The sequence below is a fragment of the Leptonotus elevatus genome, chromosome 10, assembly GCF_054856555.1.
Source record: "Leptonotus elevatus isolate MCC_2025b chromosome 10, RoL_Lele_1.0, whole genome shotgun sequence".
Lineage (NCBI taxonomy): Eukaryota > Metazoa > Chordata > Actinopteri > Syngnathiformes > Syngnathidae > Leptonotus > Leptonotus elevatus.
The window spans coordinates 21368610-21388818 of record NC_141248.1 but is presented as its reverse complement, the minus strand read 5'-3'; the positions used below and the strand labels follow the sequence as shown (position 1 = coordinate 21388818).

General features: G+C 38.5%; 2 protein-coding genes across 10 annotated transcripts in view; both read left to right on the top strand.

Moving 5' to 3' along the window:
* Positions 1-9707, top strand: part of tead3b (TEA domain family member 3 b) — a 39378-nt gene extending 29671 nt beyond the window's left edge. For 7 of the 9 annotated variants that reach the window (XM_086086983.1, XM_086086987.1, XM_086086988.1 and 4 more), the window contains 9 exons: positions 842-967; positions 1052-1095; positions 1238-1294; positions 2494-2558; positions 2651-2787; positions 3977-4150; positions 5085-5228; positions 5318-5470; positions 6896-9707. In XM_086086983.1, the coding sequence (XP_085943109.1) occupies positions 842-967; positions 1052-1095; positions 1238-1294; positions 2494-2558; positions 2651-2787; positions 3977-4150; positions 5085-5228; positions 5318-5470; positions 6896-7009 (1014 nt within the window). In that variant the 3' untranslated portion in view covers positions 7010-9707. The remainder of the gene's footprint in view (positions 1-841; positions 968-1051; positions 1096-1237; positions 1295-2493; positions 2559-2650; positions 2788-3976; positions 4151-5084; positions 5229-5317; positions 5471-6895) is intronic. The other 2 variants (XM_086086990.1, XM_086086985.1) reach the window with 1 other exon arrangement.
* A 418-nt stretch (positions 9708-10125) lies between these two features.
* smpd2b (sphingomyelin phosphodiesterase 2b) lies at positions 10126-19655 on the top strand. Its single transcript, XM_086087719.1, has 11 exons — positions 10126-10409; positions 11427-11495; positions 11573-11669; positions 12677-12753; positions 13030-13123; positions 14295-14384; positions 14452-14534; positions 14624-14756; positions 15940-16044; positions 16111-16279; positions 17603-19655. Exons 2-11 carry the CDS (start codon positions 11446-11448, stop codon positions 18007-18009), a joined length of 1305 nt encoding a protein of 434 aa, XP_085943845.1. The 5' UTR covers positions 10126-10409; positions 11427-11445; the 3' UTR covers positions 18010-19655.
* The last annotated feature ends 554 nt before the right edge of the window (positions 19656-20209 follow it).

The following is a 20209-nucleotide window of genomic DNA, read 5'->3' as shown; positions in this document are numbered from 1 at the left end:
GCTAAGCAAAGAGCCTCGTTTTTTTTTTTAACGCTGCTGCGCATCCTCGCTTGCTTTATTGAGGTGCTGCTTTGTTGTTTTTGGGTTCTCGTCACTTGCGACAAAAGCTTGGTGCTTTTGAGGACAAAAACGCAACAATGTGAATAGCATAAAATATATAAATAAACACATTTTTAGGTCATATGTTATTTGTCATTCCCAACTTTTAGACTTTAGAATAATGTGACCCCAATATGAATCAACTATTGTTTCATTTGCTGCTCTACATCCATTCGTCAGTGCATAACTGCTCTCCACAGCTTGTCCGTTTCCATGGTGACAGTAATAACGCTCCGCTTTACTTTGCTTTCAAAGCCTAAATGACCTTTAGAAGGCCTTTTTAGCATTTTCTTTCTTCATTTTCTTTCTCGACCATAATGCCTATAAACAATATATTTGTGTCAAGCAGGGTACACACATACCAAATTGTTATCATTTTTGACCGATTCTTAAAATGTTGAAGAACAGGATACAGAAATTCTCCAGATCAGGGAGGAAAAATAATTGCTCACACACCCCACACACATTACATATATTATTTTTGTCACCATGTTTACATTCGTCACTGTAGTATCTGGGACGCTTAACACATAACGATATCTCCAGACTGGGAAGGAAAACTCCCTCTTACCAAGCCAACACCACAGGAGAATCGCTCAGGAGAATCTTTTAGAGACAAAATAGACAAAATACTCAATTTCGGCCCCATTATCGGTATGCGTGTACCCCGCTTTAGGAATCTGTGCACAATTTGGCGCCCCCTTGTGCTTGACTGGCCTCCTTTCCCCGTGCCATCACGCAGGATCAGGCGTCCAAAGACAAAGCCCTGCAGAATATGGCGGCACTGTCGTCAGCGCAGATCGTCTCGCCGAGCATGATCAAGAACCATCTTCCACCAATGCCGCCCGCCCCCTACCAGCCAAGCAGAGTGAGACCCCCCCCCCCCCCCCCCCCTCCCCTCCAATAGTCCTGTTTGTTAAAAAAATATATATATTTCTCTGTCGTTCTCCAGTTCTGGCCCACTGCAATTCCGGGACAGCCTGGACCCTCTCAGGAGTAAGTAGAACCCCCCCTTCCTCAAACTCGGAGCGATTGGGGGGTGTTGGCGGGGGTGTATGACAGGAGACAACATTGTCGCCGATGCATAAATTAGCGGCATTGCAAAGCATGTTTAACGCGTGACGTTTTTGCACATCAGGCTGGTTCTAGATCTCAACCCGGGAAGGAGTCCTGGGCTTGGTCGCACCAGCCATGTGTAAGTTCACCCTGAAAGCTGAGCTCCCGCCGTGAGCACCGAAGCACCGCTACTAACCTCCACACTCTTTTTCTTGTATGTTTCCTGCACCAAATTGACTTTGAAATTCCATCACCCCCCCCCCCCCAAAAAAAAACACAACCAAAATTGAATTGAAGGTTGGAAAGCAATAAAGCAGGTGGACTTACGCTTTGCTGGTGCAGCAATACATGCTTTGCTTTGAACACGTGGCAATCAGCATTTAACTCATTCAGACCCAAAAATTTATAAATAATTTTTTTAATAATTTGTCCTGCACTCCCAAACACGTATTTATACGTTTTTTTTCATGTTTCTTCTTCATGCTAAGAGCATACAGAAGGCTATGATACAGCTTCTGACATTAAGCAATGGTAGTTATTACAAAAAACGGCCCGCAGGTGGCTGCAGAGTATAAGAGATCCCCCAGGGCCATGTTGCAAAAAGCTCTTTTCCCCACTGCTTGGTAATGAGGAAACTTAGCTATATTCGAATGCGAACTGCAGAACAGAATATTCTGTGCAAAATCAGTCAATATCCAGTAAAACAGTCAGGAGAGAAGGAGGTTGCTTCAGTGAAAATGGCTGGGAGTGAATGACTTTAAGAGGACACATAACATGTGGGTTTTTTTTCACAATTTAAAACCGTTGCCATATGTCATAATGACATATTTATGACAAGCTGGCTTAAAAAATACTTTCAGAAATGAAGAATGACCACACACTTGATTGAAGCCTTGTGAAGCCGAGTGTGGAAGGCCATAATGCTTTTGTTACCATGACAACAAGGCGTGGAGCAAGCCAAACACGCAAAATGTGAAGGAAAAAAACTAACCAAAGTAAATGCACCAGTTGTATTTTCAAATTTAACTTTTGACTTGGACGTAAAAGTACTGTACTTCCGTGTATTCTAAGCGGTGCTTGAAAATGGTGGATCTTCTCCCAGCCTAGCCTCCGAGTCGCGGGCGGAGAAGCTTTTCCGAAATAGGCAGTTCACAAAAGAGTTAGTTGATTGTTTAATTTCACACTTGGTGTGGCCGAGCTCTTCAGAGAAGCAACTTTTTGTATACAAGCCATTACAAGTACAGCTTTAAAGTATTCAAACAAATTCAGACAAATGTGTTTGTTTTTTTGTGTTTTTTTGCCAAGTTTGACTCACTGAAGCTTGTTGTTGTCTTCTAGTATCAAACCTTTTGCACAGCCCCCCTACCCAAGCCTATCAGGTCCCGTACCACAGTCCATACAATGTAAGTATGACTTTGTGTGTACTGTAAACTATACAGTATGACAAACTGCAGGATATTCAACAATCTTAAATGTTTGTGCGTTTGCCGTATAGCTTACGAGCCCTTGGCGCCGCCTCCCCCGCCCACGGCGACAGCGGTGCCAGTGTGGCAGGACCGGACCATCGCCTCCTCGAAACTGCGCATGTTGGAGTACTCGGCCTTCATGGAAGTCCAAAGGGACCCGGACACTGTGAGTACAAATTTGCAGGATGCCGGGGTTGATCAATCTGCGAAGAATGACAAATGAGGTGTGCAACATAATGTGGCACAAAGTCTTTAATTCTTTACATACTTTGAAATGATGTCAATACTGCATGTTTGTATAATACACTAAATTAGCACAAGACTGCAAAAGGCTTAGTGAAGAGGGATAACTATTGGTGGTATTCCATTTGGAAGACACACAAAATGAACATCATTTGCCCTCAGTCTGGTAATAAAAAAAAAAGATGTAAGGCACTCCAAAATTCAAATTCAACTTCAGCAGGGAATCAAATCATTATTTCCCCTACTGTGTAATAGTTTCACCACATGGCAGCGGCCACTAGAGGGTGCAATTACTTCATAACAACCATGCGGCTCAATTAGTGGCTCTCTTTTTCATAGTCAGGGGTGCAAATAAGCATCGTTTGAGTACTAAGCATTTCGCAGCTCTGTCAGCTCGACCACAATCAGGCAGTCGCCACAATGATTGCTTCAGAGAGGCTGAAAAAATGTCTTCATATGAAAACAGTCCATGGTGCAAAAAAGATTGGGCACCGGACTGCTGCTAAATCAGCTAGCTAATTACAGAGTTGGGCATTTAATTTTTTGGGATGGGGCCACTCAAATAACCGAGACTCAATTGTGTTACTTGTGAATTGAATGTCTTTTTATAAAACAGTCAAATGTATTATTTTGATAAGCGCCACTTGTGTAGTTCTTAATACAAACAAATAATCAGTCACAGTAAAAAAAAAAATTACCATACTAACGATAAATCTCTATTATAACCATTCACAAAAAAAAACATGTCTACAGTGTCCACATTTTTCTAATACATTTTTAGAGTGTACTGACAACTGTTCTTAGGCTCTCAAATAATTTTCAGGGCAAATTCCTTTCTTCCCGCCACTGTGCAGGAAATACGGTTGTTGCTAACATGAGGATGACATTTTACTAACATACTTGACATTTTAATTTTGACTTCATAAAGAATGTGAACGAGTTAGGGGAGAAAATAAGCACCAACATCCTCTGGTGTTCGTCAGAGACCCACGGCAAAATTCTTATGCTATTTGCACTCCTGCCTATTGTCTTATGATTTAGATGTTTCTTCAAAGTAAGTAAATGCAGGACTTATATTTATTAATGCCATTTCTTGTGTCTCGGTTTTGCAGTACAGCAAACACCTGTTTGTACACATAGGACAGACCAATCCCTCCTACAGCGACCCTCTCCTGGAGGCCGTGGACATCCGGCAGATCTACGACAAGTTCCCGGAGAAGAAGGGCGGCCTCAAGGAGCTTTATGAGAAAGGCCCCCAGAACGCGTTTTTCCTGGTTAAATTTTGGGTGAGCAATCAAGGTTTATCTGAACTCATTCACTGCCATTGACGGCTGTAGACGTCAAAAATTCATTTGAACTATTTCTATTATTATATTTTTTCCACTTTTGTTAACAAGGGTATGAAAACCTAGGAAAAAAATGATTGTACATTTAGAACAGATATAAAATTGGTGATTAATCGTGAGTTAACTATTGAAGTCATGCAATTAATTACAATTGAAAAAACGCGATTAAAAAAAAGAAAGAAAAGATTATTAAAAATTAGGGGCGTCAGGCGATTAAAATTTTGTATCGTAATTAATCGCATGACTTCACTAGTTAACTCACGATTAATCACAAGTTAAAAATCTGTTCTAAATGTACAATAAAGGTTTTCATACTCTTGTTAACAAAAGTGGGAAAAAAAAGTTAAACTAATAGAAATAGTTCAAATGATTTTTTTACGTCTATAGTCGTCAATGGCAGTGAATTAGTTAAATATTTATCTACTGGCGTCATTTTGAAATGTATGCAAGTAAAACTGGTTTACTGTATACTGTACATATTTTTACGGTACTTTAAGTGATTTGGGTATGTGAAAAATTCATTTGAACTATTTATTTTAGTTGAACTTTTTTTCTAACTTTTGTTAACAAGAGTATGAAAACCAAGGGAAAAAAACGATGGGCCGGTTCTGTCCCGGGGGCCGTATATTTGACACCACTGGCCTAGAGTGTGAAGAAAAACAGCAAGTGCTCGCAATCAACGTGAAAGCATCCATTTTATTTTCACTCTCAGAGGCAGCAATTCATAGAAGACACTTGCCTAATAGTGCAGATTAACACACTGTGATTGTGTAATTTTGCACGTGACACAATTTCGTGTATACAAGCCATTGTAAGTTCAATTCTCCATCATAGCTCCCTTTTTGAAGTATCACATTGATTACGCCCTCTCCAGGCCGACCTGAACAGCAGCGGCATGCAGGACGGCCCCGGTTCTTTCTACGGTGTCACCAGCCAGTACAGCAGCGCCGAGAACATGACCATCACTGTTTCAACCAAAGTCTGCTCCTTCGGGAAGCAGGTGGTCGAGAAAGTCGAGGTAACGGCACACCGAGTTCCACCATCTCCCCAAACGTGCAATTTGTGACTTTTAGCTTTGCGTGTCTTCTCCTGCCCGCCCCGCTGCAGACCGAGTACGCCCGCCTGGAGGGGGGCAAGTGCGTTTACAGGATCCACCGCTCCCCCATGTGCGAGTACATGATCAACTTCATCCACAAGCTCAAACACTTGCCTGAAAAGTACATGATGAACAGTGTTCTTGAAAACTTCACCATCCTGCAGGTACGCATGTGTGCGTAGTATAGACGTGCATATATAATAATCCTAGAAGTAGAGATAGACTGATATGTGTTTTTTTTTAGGGCCGATTATTAGTAGTCAAGGAGGCCGATAGCCGATATTTGAAGCCGATATTTATTTTCAGTAAAAAGGGGGGGAATATTGGCATACATTTTTTTTTAAATACAAATGTAAATCTTGACTTTGTTGCAATGCTTATTGAACTTTTTTTTTAATCTTAGACAATATACTTAATTTTAAATGTTCGAAATAAAAAAAATGTTCAGGGAGCTCCCAAGATTATCAGTAAATTTAAATGGAACTTAAAGAAGTAAATACCATAGCTCAGATTTTTCCTAAATTAAATAAAACTGAAATCCTTAACTTTCACATCTTTTTGTTTTAACTCATTCACTGCCATTAACGGCTATAGACGTCAAAAATCAATTTGAACTATTTCTATTAGTTTAACATTTTTTTCCACTTTTGTTAACAAGAGTATGAAAACCTAGATTTTTTTCATTGTACATTTAGAACAGATATCAATTTTGTGATTAATCGTGCGTTAACTAGTGAAGTCATTTGATTAATTACAATTACAAATTTTAATTGCCTGACGCCCCTAATTTTTAATAATCTTTTCTCTGTTTTTTAAATGAAGGACTACAGAAATCAGTCACAGTTGACATGCTGAAATCAGGATTTGGACAGTTTTACATTTAAAAAAATGTCTCCAAATGATTACTTGATTATTATATATATATATATATATATATATATATATATAAAATATTATTAAATAATTAGGGGTGTTAACTCACAATTAATCGCAAATTTTATATCTGTTCTAAATGTATAATAAACATTTTTTCCTAAGTTTTCATAGTCTTGTTAAAAGTGGAAAAAAAATTAAAATAGATTTTTGACGTCTATAGCCGTCAATGGCAGTGAATGAGTTAATGTCGAACAAAAACAACTGTTCATGTTGTACCCGGTTTGGCCACTGAGGGGCAGTGTGGTTCCACGCGGTCTAATACACTGTTAAGTTGTAGCCACATTAGAGGGTAGAAGGAAAAAGTCACGATCAAGTTATTCCAATAAAAGTTTTTTTTTCAGCGTGGAGTCGCTAATTAGCATTAGCGAGTCAGACTGGAGTAGATCATTACAATTCCTTGCACATCTATAGATTGAAGCAAAAATCGCCCCTAATCGAAAATCGATTCTGAATCGAATTGCAGACACAAAAATCGGAATCAAATCGAATCGTAAGACATTTAAAGATTCCCACCCCTATCAAGTATCCCTTTAAAGTAATGGTAGCAAAGATGTAGAATTTGGTGATAAAAGGGAGAGGTAAATTTTTTTTAAATAAATCAATATCATATTCTCCCCCTGACATTGTTGCTTGCATCCCTTTTGCTCCCCCAGGTGGTAACGAACCGCGACACCCAGGAGACGTTGCTGTGCATCGCGTTCGTGTTCGAGGTGTCCACGAGCGAACACGGCGCCCAGTACCACGTCTACAGACTTGTGAAGGACTAAGCAAAAAAAAAAAAAAAAGTGAAAACACGCCGTCCCCCTCCCTTCAGCCAGCAAAACCAGAAACAACACTAGTGAACTAACACTCACACACACACATATAAAGAATTTAAAAAAAAGAAAAAAAAAAAAAACAGAATCACACACCCGAGCATTTGTCAGGACAGTAGCTTCTGTTTAAACGTGCTTTAGATGAAGTGGAGGTACGCCGCGGAGCTTGAGGGAACGAGAAGGTGTCGAAAGAGAAAATCACTCGGAGCAAAAAGAAAAGAAGACGGATCCGGACCACGGATGAAGAGGAGGAGGAAGAGGAGGTGGTGTTGCAGTAGATTTTGTTAGGAAAGAAAAGTGCCTTTTTTTCTCCAAAGATATCATTGCCTGCCACTTTGAATTGCCTTTTGTACTACCTCTTTTTTTTTCTTTTTTTCCATATGACAGATCATTATACGGCAAGTTCAATTGGAAATAAGCCCTACAGCCTTTTCACACCAGCATTTATCAGTGAAACGACTTCTTCTTTTTTTTTTTGCCTTATTCTGCTACTGCCTGTCTATGTTTTAAATTGTCTTAAGCAGGGTACACACAATTCTGAATATCCTTGCCCCTTTTTTTTTATGTGACAAACCCCATCACGAGTGTTTTTGCTATTCTTAGTGTGCACACCATGCACATAAAAGTTAGGTAAAAAATAACCCAACTCTGGGTCATAAATGGATCGATTCTCTATTTGGGTCAATTTGACCCAACTTTAAGTCAAGAAATGGGTCTTTTAGTGTAAAACAACTGATAAATATTGGTCAGATCCTTTGTATAAAACAACCCAAGAAGTTGGATCAAATTGACTCATAAAATGGATCGGTCCCTTTTTGATCCATAATTGGCTTACTTTTGACCCAACTGTTTTTAGAGTGCAAGATCTCCATCAACTGTGAATCTCCTTCCCCAAACCTGACTTCTGTTGTAGTACTTACACTGACCTATGAGAGGCAGCATGGTGCCACAGAAGGAAAAAATAGTAGTAGAAGAAAACTCGTTAGGGATTTTGATAAATATTGAACAAGGGTAAAATTTTTAATTGTCGGCCCCAATTGCTTTTAAAGCCGGTCTTAACACACCAGGATAATCTTTTACAGACTTTCAAAAATCAGGCCTTTGCTGACTTTAGTCGGAAAAGTAGGAGAAAATGCTCAATTTTGTTGGAGGGAGGGAAAGCGAGAGAGACACAATTTCGGCCTGGTTAGAGGATTTGCGATCATAAATATTAGCCAGGTTGACCATTTATGATTGGCAGATAACTCAACACATCCCAAACCACTGGATAATTACTCACGATAATCTTTTAGAGACGTTTATAACAAGCCGGGGTGATCGAATTTGGCCCAATTGTCTGAATGTACCCAGCTTATTCGCTTTCACATCATAATCACAAAGTCTGTGTTGATCACATACAAAAAAAAAATTGTGATCGTAACTTTTAAACCGGTTTGTTGGGGAGGAGAAACTAAAATTGTGATCATCTTTCACAAGACACCCGACAATCAGGCTTCGAGTGACTTCAAAATCATCCCAATCGTCGGTATGTGTGTACCCCTCCGTACAAATAAGTGATTTTTTTTGATTTTTTTTTTAACTATGGCGATTGCTCGTCTTACATAAAGCCAGCGCTTGCCCCCACCTCTCTTGTTACATATCGGAAGACGTGTGCTCGGCTGCACGAAGACGGCCAGCGTGGTGGCTGTGGTGTGAGGCAGTGCCGGCAAAGTAACAGCAGTGTTTTATTTTTCTGCCTTGACGTGTAAAGTAGCCTAAAGTAAAAACGACATTTTTTTTCCTGTACTGTGAGTCAAGTGGATCCTAAAGGAATATGTGTTACATAGGAGTATTTTTATTTGGAGGAAGGGAAGGAATTGGGGATTTATTTGTGATCACGTGACCGGGCACAGAGAGTAATGAGCAAATTGAAATCACAATTTCTTTTGTTTAAGAAAGAAATTGCATACTGTGAGGTCGTACATCTTCACTTTTTATGCAGAGAAGCTTCAATTGTTCATATATAAGGCGTATATCGACATCCAGCTCCAACTTGTTGTCTCTGTGCTGCGTGGAATGCGAACATTGTTTGTTATTTATAGGGTTGGAAAGCAGAACTAATAATAAGAGCAGGGTGGGGTTCACTTTATTGATAATTTTTTTCATTGATTTGGAGATGGCGAAACGGAAAAGTGCCTGTGTGTGTGCGTGTGTGTGTGTGTGTGTGGCTCACTGGACAATTTTTCGCCGTAAAATTGGACACATTTTGACAAAAGTGCCTGCCTGGCTTTGAATGTCGTATTTTACAGCCTAGACAAACAAAAATAATTAGGCTCCTTGCTCCATGTATCTTTTATACAGTTTTCTTGCCATTACCAACATTTGTCCATGTTTTGATTCTGTCGTCTTTTTGACTGTGAGTGTTTTGCCTCACTGAAAAATAATGTGTGATTAATAATTAATAATAAGATATCTAATGTATCATTCTGAATGGTGTGGGAAGGTGTTTTATTGTTTTTGTTGTTTTTGGTTTAAGGTGGTTTACTATTGTTTTTGCCACGATTGTGAATTGCAATTTTATACTTCCAAATAGAAGTTGGACTATGTAATCAAACCAATGTATCTAACAATAAAAGACACATGGTGCCTTTGGGGGCCATTTTCCCCATGACACGCTGTGTGTTATTGTATGTTTCCATGACTTTCTTCCTTCAATGTTATCACATAGGAATATAATACTAATACTATTACATCGTTTTTGTTCATGTTGTTCTTTATCAATCATAATTGCAAATGTACATCCATGATCATCACTGTATATATCGAGCCAAAAGGTGAGGTTAAACTTCATATTTACTAATCTACCATTATTGTCATATTAAACACATGATTAAATAAACGCACAAAAATGCTGTTTGGATTAGCTGGCCGAGGGAACTTCATTTCCCAGAATTCCCCAGGAGCAGAAAAATACGGAAGTCAGCAGTAAACCGTAAATGAAAATGTACATTTTAGATTTTGCAATAATCTTGATCAACCATCTATTAAAAATAATTTCTTCTGGACGAGATAAATCGTCTCGGATGTGACGAAATGAACGAGTGTTCCGATGACGTCACTGGCAATCAAACATGTCACATCTTTCAAGCACTCTATTTACACTTTGACGGTGCTAAAGCCAAGTCGCTTAGCCGAGGGTCCTGCCATGTCGCTTTTAACCATCATGAAGTAAGAAGAACAACTTTGACGACGGAGTGGAGTGGGTCGCCTTCAGTCGCCTTAGCTGGTCGGTAGCGCCAGGAAGTATCCTGTACCCGAGCGACTGTTAGAAACCACCACCGAACCTCGACCCCACTGCAAACTATTCGCCCAGGTGGGTTTAAAAAGAAAACAGGCTTCGTTGTAGTTTAATGTCAAGTCCTATTCTATTTCGTAGTCACGATTTAGCATGCGTAGCTATGCCGTCGTGAAAAGTCTGTCATTTGAAATAAACACAGCTTCTGCTAAGTAGAAATTGTTATAAATTCAACTAAATTGACTTTTGACATGGTTGTATTTGTGAACCTTATGTTTAAAATCACCACTGCTGTGTCCTTTTTGACATTAGAAATGTTATTGTAAATACATTTTTCATCAGGCCACTTCATAGACAGATTATGTATTATTATTATTATTATAGATTAAAGCTGTATTACGAGCTGACAATTTTCACAAGGTTTTAACTTCTGAATTCAGTCCAACAAGTTCAATAGTCCAAGTATTACTGAGTATCTTCACATTTAAATTAAACATAACCTGGTTCGTACTTGAGGTCCATTTCAGGTTCATGGCATATTTCACGTTTGTACACTTGTGGTAGCATCTCAACACTAACAAAGAAAACGTTAGTTTGAGCTGCCTTTTTTTTTTAAGCCTGGGGCGAGGGTTCATATCACAGAATAAAAGAGCAATAAAAAAAACAACAACAACACATTACATAGACACACACTCAGTCATAGTTTGACTTAAAATCACTTTCCACATAGTTTCCACCATCCCGTCCTCACGTGGGATCGGCATGATTAATTTTTTTTTTTTCAAGGCATTTCTCCTTTTTCTATATAAACAGCTCGTGACCCAAACTCTGTCTGGTCAGCTTTTTACACGCGCACACACATTGTTGTCATACGATGGCCAGCCCAGGCAGCAGATAACAATATAAACTGTATACTGTACTCCATCCATTCATCAATCCATCTTCTATACTGTTTATCATTTTTGACTTGCTCTTCAGTTGTACATTTGGAGCTTACTACGTTACTGCACTTTTTTTTCTTTCTTTTCTTCTTAACTCCAAAGTAGTTTGTGTTTGTGTAACATTTGATTTGACATGAGTGACCTTCTGCATTAGGATCTGATGCGCCAGCGTTATGGATCGCAAGGACTCTGTCAGCATCCGAGTGTTCTCTCTCAACTGTTGGTCAGTGTACGCACACGCACACTCGCACTGTCAATAAGTGCATAGTTGCCATTTTGCGGTGTTTTTTGTTTTTTCAGGGGGGTGCGCTACCTGAGCAAGCACTGCACTCAGCGGTACGCCATGATCGGAGACATGCTGCTCCAAGAAGAGCACGACGTGGTTCTCCTCCAAGAAGTGAGTGGTGGCTGCTTTAAGTGCTTAACTCATTCACTGCCATTGACGGCTATAGACGTCAAAAATTCATTTGAACTATTTCTATTAGTTTAACATTTTTTTCTCCACTTTTGTTAACAAGGGTATGAAAACCTAGAAAACAATTATTGTACATTTGGAACAGATATAACATTTGTGATTAATCATGAGTTAACTATTGAAGTCATGCAATTAATTACAATTAAAAAAACGTGATTTAGAAGAAAAAAAAAGAGAAAAGATTATTGAAAATTTGGGACGTCAGGCGATTAAAATTTTTAATCATAATTAATCGCATGACTTCACTAGTTAACTCACGATTAATCACAAATTTTATATCTGTTCTAAATGTACAATAAAAAAAATTCTAGGTTTTCATACTCTTGTTAACAAAAGTGGGGGGGAAAATGTAACTAATAGAAATAGTTCAAATGAATTTTTGACGTCTATAGCCATCAATGGCAGTGAATGAGTTAAATGATATTTATCTACTGCCGTCATTGTGAAATTAATTTAAGTAAAACTGGTATACTGTACATATTTTTACGGTACTTTAAGTGATTTTGGTATGTGAAATAAAAACAAAACAATTTGTCTCTATCTACGTCATATGTAATATTTGTATATAATGTAATAATTTGAAAAAGTTAGCTCGTTTCGTAAAGTCTGTAGGTCACACCATCTATTTTTAACACAATTTACTTTAATGTTTTCATTTTTTTTTTAAATAGGTTGCATAATTTGTCTATAGTTGCCTCGTTTTAAGTTTAATTTAGAAAAATTAAATCATGAAAATAAATAAATCACACTATCTTAACTCATTCTCTATATTCTGTATGTCAAAATATTATGTAATATTGTTATTGTTGTATATAATAACAGGTGACATGTTTATCTACTTGCTGTATTTTTCCCCTTCGCCAACCACAAATGATCAAAAGATGCACACGTCCTTATTTCAAGTCTCACTTTTCTTTTATATTCTGCAGGTGTGGAGTGAAAAAGACTACCTGTTCCTGAGAAAGAAACTGGCCAGCAGCCACGTTCACTCGCATTACTTTAAGAGGTAACATTTTTCAAGTTGTAATCCTCTTGCAAAATGTCCAAAAGGCCTATTGATGTGCCGGGACACTTTGATCCACCTGCTAAATGGAACCGACTGAAGGATTAACACCCTTTTTAATTCTCTCTTAACCTGCATACCAAGGCACAAGAATCTAATCTTGGCTACTTGTTCATTCAGATTAAAAAAGAAACTCAAAACTCTTAAGATGTAGCGTTATGATGTTGAAGGATTTCAAATGTCTTATAATGGCTTGCCTTTTTTTTTTTTTTTCGCCAGCGGAGTCTTTGGCAGCGGATTGGCTATTTTCTCCAAGCACAGGATCCAAGACACGCTTCTTTACCGCTATTCGCTCAATGGTTACCCATACATGGTAAGTAGTAACTCATTCACTCCCAGCCATTTTCACTGGAGCAACCCCCTTCGCTCCCGGCTGTTTTACTGTATTTTGACTGATTTTGCAAGGCCCACAGAATTTTCTGTTCTATTGCTAACGATTAGACTCTCTTCTTTCATCAGGAAAAAAAGTATGTTTGTATCTCGTTTCTGTTTTGCAGCAATTAGCATTAGAATATAGTTAACTCATTCGCTGCCATTGACGGCTATAGACGTCAAAAATTAATTTGAACTATTTCTATTAGTTAAAAAAAATCCCACTTTTGTTAACAAGAGTATAAAACTTTTTCTTTTTTTTTATTGATTTAGAACAGATATAAAATGTTTGATTAATCGTGAGTCAACTAGTGAAGTCATGCGATTATTTACGACAAAGAAATTTAATCGCCTGGCGCCCTTAATTTTTAATAATCTTTTCTTTAAAAATAAAACATGATTAAAAATTTAACAAAAAAATAGTTTAAAAAAAAAAGAAAATGAAAAAATTATTAAAAATTAGGGGCATCAGGCGATTAAAATTTGTAATCTTAATTAATTGCAAGATTTCACTAGTTAACTCACGATTAATCACAAATTTTATATCTGTTCTAAATGTACAAAAACAATCTAGGTTCTCATACTCTTGTTAACAAAAATGGAAAAAATATATATTAAACTAATAGAAATAGTTCAAATGAAATTTTAAAAGTCTATAGCTGTCAATTGCAGTGAATGAGTTATGTTTCATCATTATTCACAAACCTGTTGAAAACACTGGGAAAAAGAGCTTGGCCCTGGCTGATCTCTTATACTCTGCTGCCACCTGCTGATCGTTTTTGTAATGACTACCATTGCTTTAAGCGATCTCTTCATGTCAGAAGCTATATCAAAGCCTTCTGTATGCTCTGGCATAAAAAAAAAACTATAAATACTAGGGGTGGGAATCTTTGAATGTGTCTCGATTCAATTCCGATTTTTGGGCCTGTGATTCGATTCAGAATCGATTTTCGATTGAGAACGCAGTATACAGTACACACATTAACCGATTTTTTTTTATTTGTTAATGTGAGAAGAGAGGACATAATCAAATCCAACCTGATTTCCGATATTTACATAGCAGTCCATTCCCACAATGCACCACGCCGCTCAGATTTTAAAATCCTTCTCAGGCTCACCACGGGGACTGGTTCGGAGGCAAAGCTGTGGGGCTGGCCGTCATGAACTTCGGCGCACTGACCGCCAACTTCTACCTGACTCACGTAGGTGGCGCCTTCACATCCGTCTGGTCTGAGGTAACTTGACGAGACGTCTCGTCTGTCATTGCAGCTGCACGCCGAGTACTGCCGGGAGAGGGACGCGTATCTGCCTCATAGGGTGGTCCAGGCCTGGGAGCTGCAGCAGTTCATCCGGTACTCCTTGGCCACCGTCTTTTGGCATTTATAGGCAATTGCACAGGGATATTATTCTTACAGTGTCTAATTGTTGACCGTGTTTCTAGCCACACGTCCGCCGGTGCCGACGTGGTGGTCCTCGGGGGCGACCTCAACATGCACCCTCATGACCTCGGCAACCGGCTGCTGACGTCCTACACGGAACTGCGGGATGCCTACGGCGAGACCGATAACTTTGACGTAAGTCTACCGCACCAAAGAGTTTGGACTTGGGAAGTCCCAAGGGAAGACAGATTTGCCCGATCATTCATAGATGAGGGAGTTTTTAGCGATACGGGCTCTCATTTGGCCGTTTTTTGTTTTTGTTTTGCTTTAACTTGCAAGCTCAAACTTGAGATACGAGTGCTGTACCGTGCCAGTGAACTCAATTCAAGCAGCAGTTTGGCGTAGTGGAAAAAGAATGACAAAGTTGCAGCTTAATGCTAACATAATGGAAAATGCCATTGACATACATGCTAACAGTTAGCATTGCGTGTAGTGCATAATATAAGTGGTTTTACAACTCTTTTAGAGGATATATAACCACAAAGAAAGGAACACTACATGTCGACAGATAAATAACATTACTCACGCATATATTGTTGATCCTCTACGGAAAATGTAACTGTGAGTAACTGTGGTAATAGACAGTCGACATGTATTCTTCTTTGTTTGTTTGCTTGGCTGCATTATACACTACTGCCTCCTGTTGGCCAAGGCGGCCATGGATTTGCAGCTTTAAATCATGCACAAACTGTTTCATTCATTATCTTGTATTTAACTCATTCACTGCCATTGACGGTTATAGACGTCAAATATTCATTTGAACTATTTCTATTAGTTTAACATTTTTTTCCATTTTTCTTAACGAGTATGAAAACCTAGAATTTTTTTATTGTACATTCAGAACAGATATAAAATTTGTGATTAATCGTGAGTTAACTAGTGAAGTCATGCGATTAATTACGATTAAAAAATGTAATCGCCTGACGTCCCTAATTTTTAATAATCTTTTCTTTTTTTTAAATCGCGTTTTTTTAATTGTAATTAATTGCCTGACTTCAATAGTTAACTCACGATTAATCATATATATTTTGTATCTGTTCTAAATGTAAAAAAAAAAATCTAGGTTTTCATACTCTTGTTAACAAAAGTGGAAAAAATGTTAAACTAATAGAAATAATTCAAAAAAAAAATTTACGTCAATGGCAGTGAATGAGTTAATTATGTTATGTTGTGTTAGCGAATATTTCTTTCCCGGCGTGATCCGTATTGACAGATGTCGACCAACCACTGTCGTGTTTAATGCGAGATGAATTCACGTATCTTCAAGTCAGGGGTATTTTGTATGCCAGAGCGAGGAACACTATTGATGATCTTGCAGGGATATGAAGACGGTCTGACTCTCATACTCGAGAATCCTTTCATCAGCCCGAAAGTGATCGCTCCCTTCAAGAAAGGCATCAGGATCGACTACATCCTCTTCAAGGTAGCTCAAACATTCAGTTTTCCATTTCCATGTCCCCTTGAACTCTTTTCGGTTTCCCACCTGCAGGGTTCTTGCAAAGCCGACATCCAGTGCGTGTCAATGCGCACCACAAAAGGCTCCGTCCCGGGACAGCCTTTCCCCTACTCGGACCACGAGGCTCTGACGGCCGAGTTCACGCTCGCTCCGAGCGAGGCCGGCGGAGACTTTCGGTCGAGCAGTCGGGACTGTGCAGGAGGTATGTTTGTAACCACTTGATTAGTACAGTACAGTTAATTACTTTGAATGGATACATTTGTAAGGGGTGTCAAAATAAGTGCATTCATTTTGAGTTAATTCATAATTCCTTTAACGCGCAATTAATGACCGCCCCTTAATTGGAAAGCCTGTACTGGGGGAATTGCAGTCGCAACGCAACAGACACGTCAAAATTTAGCAGTAATAAATGCAATAATACTGCATATATTTGTGGAGACTGTGGTCAAGTAGTATTTTATTATTTTAAAACTCTGCAGAATTTCACAAGTTACTTCATGCTAAAGATTAGATAGCTCTTAACTCTTCTCAATTGACGTTAAGGACACGCCCACTTTATGCCGCCCAAACATGTTAATTGAATTTACTATGTTTTTTTTTCAATGGGCTTGTGAAATCAACAACACACACTAACTATGGCCAGCAGATGGCATCATTGTATCTCTTTACAATGGGCTCCCGGTAGTATGAAATTACAATGAAACATCTGACGAATCTGATGACGTGATTGATCAAAGCCTTTGTCACATTAAATGTAATTTACAGAGCGTCACTAAACAAAAAATATGAGTGTCAAAGTCACTGTTTTGCAGAAAATGTATCTTTTCACACAAAGCTGGTTTTCTCCTTATCGTTTCAATTTTCGCTCAATGTCACTCAAATTACCTATTTTCAAATAGTGATTACTAAAGAACGGAGTAAGGTAGAAACATACTTTTTTTTCTAATGAAAGAATGGAACGCGATCTTTTATGTTCATGTACTTATAGCACTCAATATTCTTCTTCAAAGATGAGTTAAAATGCTCAAAATCGTCTGGCAATGTTTGGAATAACGTGCGGTAGTAAAAGAGTGAATGTGAAAAGAAAAATGCACAAAGCTGTCACCAATGGTTTCCATATTGCAATTATGCCATCTAGTGGCAGAAAAATGACCAACACAAAACAATATCACACTGTTTTGTTTTGTTTTTTACAGCACTGTGTATCTTTTTAATTTTAACTAAATTTTACGGATTATTATGAAAAGATTTTATCAATGACTAAAAGATGCAGCCATATTTCTATTAGTTTAACATTTTTTTCCCACATTTATGTTAACAAGAGTATGAAAACGTGTAATGTACATTTAGAATGGATATGAAATGTGTGATTAATCGTGAGTTAACTATTAAAGTCATGCGATTAATTACAATTAAAAAAAAAATGTATCGCCTGACACCCCTAGTAAATAACAAACCAGGAGTGAGCAGTTGGATTATTGTATTTGTATACAAACAATAAAAAAGTCCATTTTCATGTCCTCAGGGGAGGTGGCCAAACTGGTGGACATATTGACGGAGGCCCGCACCGAGGTAAAAGTAGGCGTGCACTGCGCCGAGCGTATGCGCTACACGGCGGCCCGCACGGCCGCCATGGGCCTGGCCCTGCTCCTGCTGGAGCTGGCCATCGCCGCCGTGCCCTGGCTGACGATGGGGGCGGGGCAAACCTTCCCGCTCACCTCCTTCTACCTGCTGGTGGCGCTGTGCTTATCCATCCTGCTGTGCACCTCGCTGCTCTATATCTTTTACACCATGGAGCTCAAGTCCCTGCAGGGCACCGAGGACCAGATGAGGCTGGCCGCGGGCGGCCTGCAGGAGAAGCTGAGGGGCTTCCCCGTGGCCAAGACCCCCGAGGGTCTGAAGCCCGGAGACGTGCTCCGAGCTGAAGAATAATTGGGCTTGTTGAAAAATGGCCATCCGTTGTTTTTTTTTCACCACTTATCTTGAACAGGGTTACAAGCCACCCTCAGTGGAGTCTCAGTCAAATGTTTTGACACACTTTGCACCTGAAGAAGTGTATCAGAACTTTTGACATGTTTGCGATATAGTGAAAGCATTTGTGATTGTTGACTGAAAATATTTTCTAATCAGATTAAGGAGGGAAAATTGCTTATAAGATATCCCACCCCACAGGCTAATCACTCGGGACAACAGATAGTTTGCCTTTGCTGATTTAATTTTTTTTTTTTAAAAATCGTTACATTTTGGAAATAAAAGCAAAATTCCGAAGGAGCAGAGAAAATAATTTATCTTAACATTTTTACAGAAAAACAAGTTGCCCTTTAGACTGTCTATGTAAATAGGTCAATTAACTCATTTGCTCACAAAAACGTATAAATATGTTCTATTTTAAATGTTTTAGTGTCCTAAAGGTGTATTTGTACGTTTTTTTATGCTAGAGCATACAGAAGGCTTCGATGCAGCCTCTGAACTGCAAAGAACGGTTGAAGAAAGGGTAGTTATTACACAAACGGCCAGCAGGTGGCAGAAGAGCGTAGGAAATGAACCAGGACTATGTTGAAAAAAACCCTGAATTACTCAAAATTCTAAATCGATTTGTGAATAATGATGAAACTCAGCTATTTTCTAATGCTAATTGCTGCAAAACGGAAACAGACGAAGAAAGAAGAGGCTCTATCTTTCTTTTGGTAGGTTCCATGTTTTTTATAGCAATAGAACACAATATTCTGTGGGCCTTGCAAAATCAGTCAAAAATGGCTGGGAGTGAATGAGTTAATGAAAAAAAAAAGATTTTAAAAAGTAACACAAAAACAAAGATTTGCTCGTAGCCTATAAGTGAAAAACAGGAATATTTTGTAATGCAGAAAAAAAGTCAATCATAACGGCAACGCACAAATTCCATATAGAAAGCAAAACTTGTCCAGCCTCTTAAATAACTGAAAGCCATTCTGCTTTTTTTATGCTCTGAAATCTTTTCATGTTCGCTGCACAGTGACAAGGCTATCTATACACAAAAGTTTTTGTGTGTTTAAAGGCCATCAACTTTCCAACTTTCATTCCGCCCACTCTGCGCTTTCGGGGGACCACACACACTTTTCCCATTACTGTTATCTACTAAATATACTTGAACTTTCACTCCATTGCACACACTCCCAAGATAAAACACTCTGGTCGCTTTAATCCCAAAATATTTGACTCCCAGAAGGAATTCTCAAGTAGTGTGTAGGGAAAACTTTACTCATGACTTTTATGCCATAATGTAATGGACATTCTTTGATTTGAGCCTAGGAATCTGGATAATATGTGAAACAATGTCCATGGTTGTATCATTTCAACTGATTATTAGCGTGCAGTGCACATAGTCAATAATAAAAAAAAAAAAAAGGCACTAAAAAGTACACATGGCTGAGCCAAATGTTTCAATGAAGTTATTTCATTGTGTTACGCTTTCAGGGCATTGTGAGAACATGACTTTTTAAAATTGTTATTTCAAATGAGATTCATTCCAACTTTGTATTATTATGCTTTGTATGATGTTGAAAGCAAAATAAAAATATGACTACTGAGTCGCCACTTGAGGGCAGCCTCAACACTTTCGTTTCTCGGATGGTTGAAGGCGGCAATATGCCAAATGACTGATTTTGCCATTAAATTGTATTAATGGCAGGATTAGTCATGTTTTACTCCCCCCAATGTTAATATTTAGATATTTTGTGTGACCGGTGTACTGTTGTCTTCAGTGGTTTTAGCAGTAAGATATCCTACAGATTGTTTTAGTTGAAATTTGTTGTCTTCAGACAGTTGAGCTTTTTTTTTTTTTTTCTATTAGTTACAGCATGATTATTAGCCATATTTTATTTTTAAATACTGTGTCAAAATACCGTTTACGTTTTTATTAGAGAGGAAGTCAAGTCAAAAATGTGCTTTTAAATATATAGTGCGACCCGACTTGTCTAAACAGCATTCTGTTTGTGGAATATGAATTGGTAGCAAAATCCACCCGTTTTTACTATCTCCGGGGACGACCATTTTATCACTTGCTGTCGACTGAAAATGACATCACAGTTGCCCAGGGCTCAGTTAACCTATCACGACTTGCCATTTGATTGAGCTTAAGTCAAGGAGTTGATCA

Bases quoted from the DNA above. Each gene is read 5' to 3' on its own strand.
- smpd2b (XM_086087719.1), top strand. From the start codon at position 11,446: ATGGATCGCAAGGACTCTGTCAGCATCCGAGTGTTCTCTCTCAACTGT. The intron at 12,754-13,029 runs GTAACATTTTTC...TTTTTTCGCCAG, and splicing joins CACTCGCATTACTTTAAGAG to CGGAGTCTTTGGCAGCGGAT. The intron at 16,280-17,602 runs GTATGTTTGTAA...TCATGTCCTCAG, and splicing joins CAGTCGGGACTGTGCAGGAG to GGGAGGTGGCCAAACTGGTG.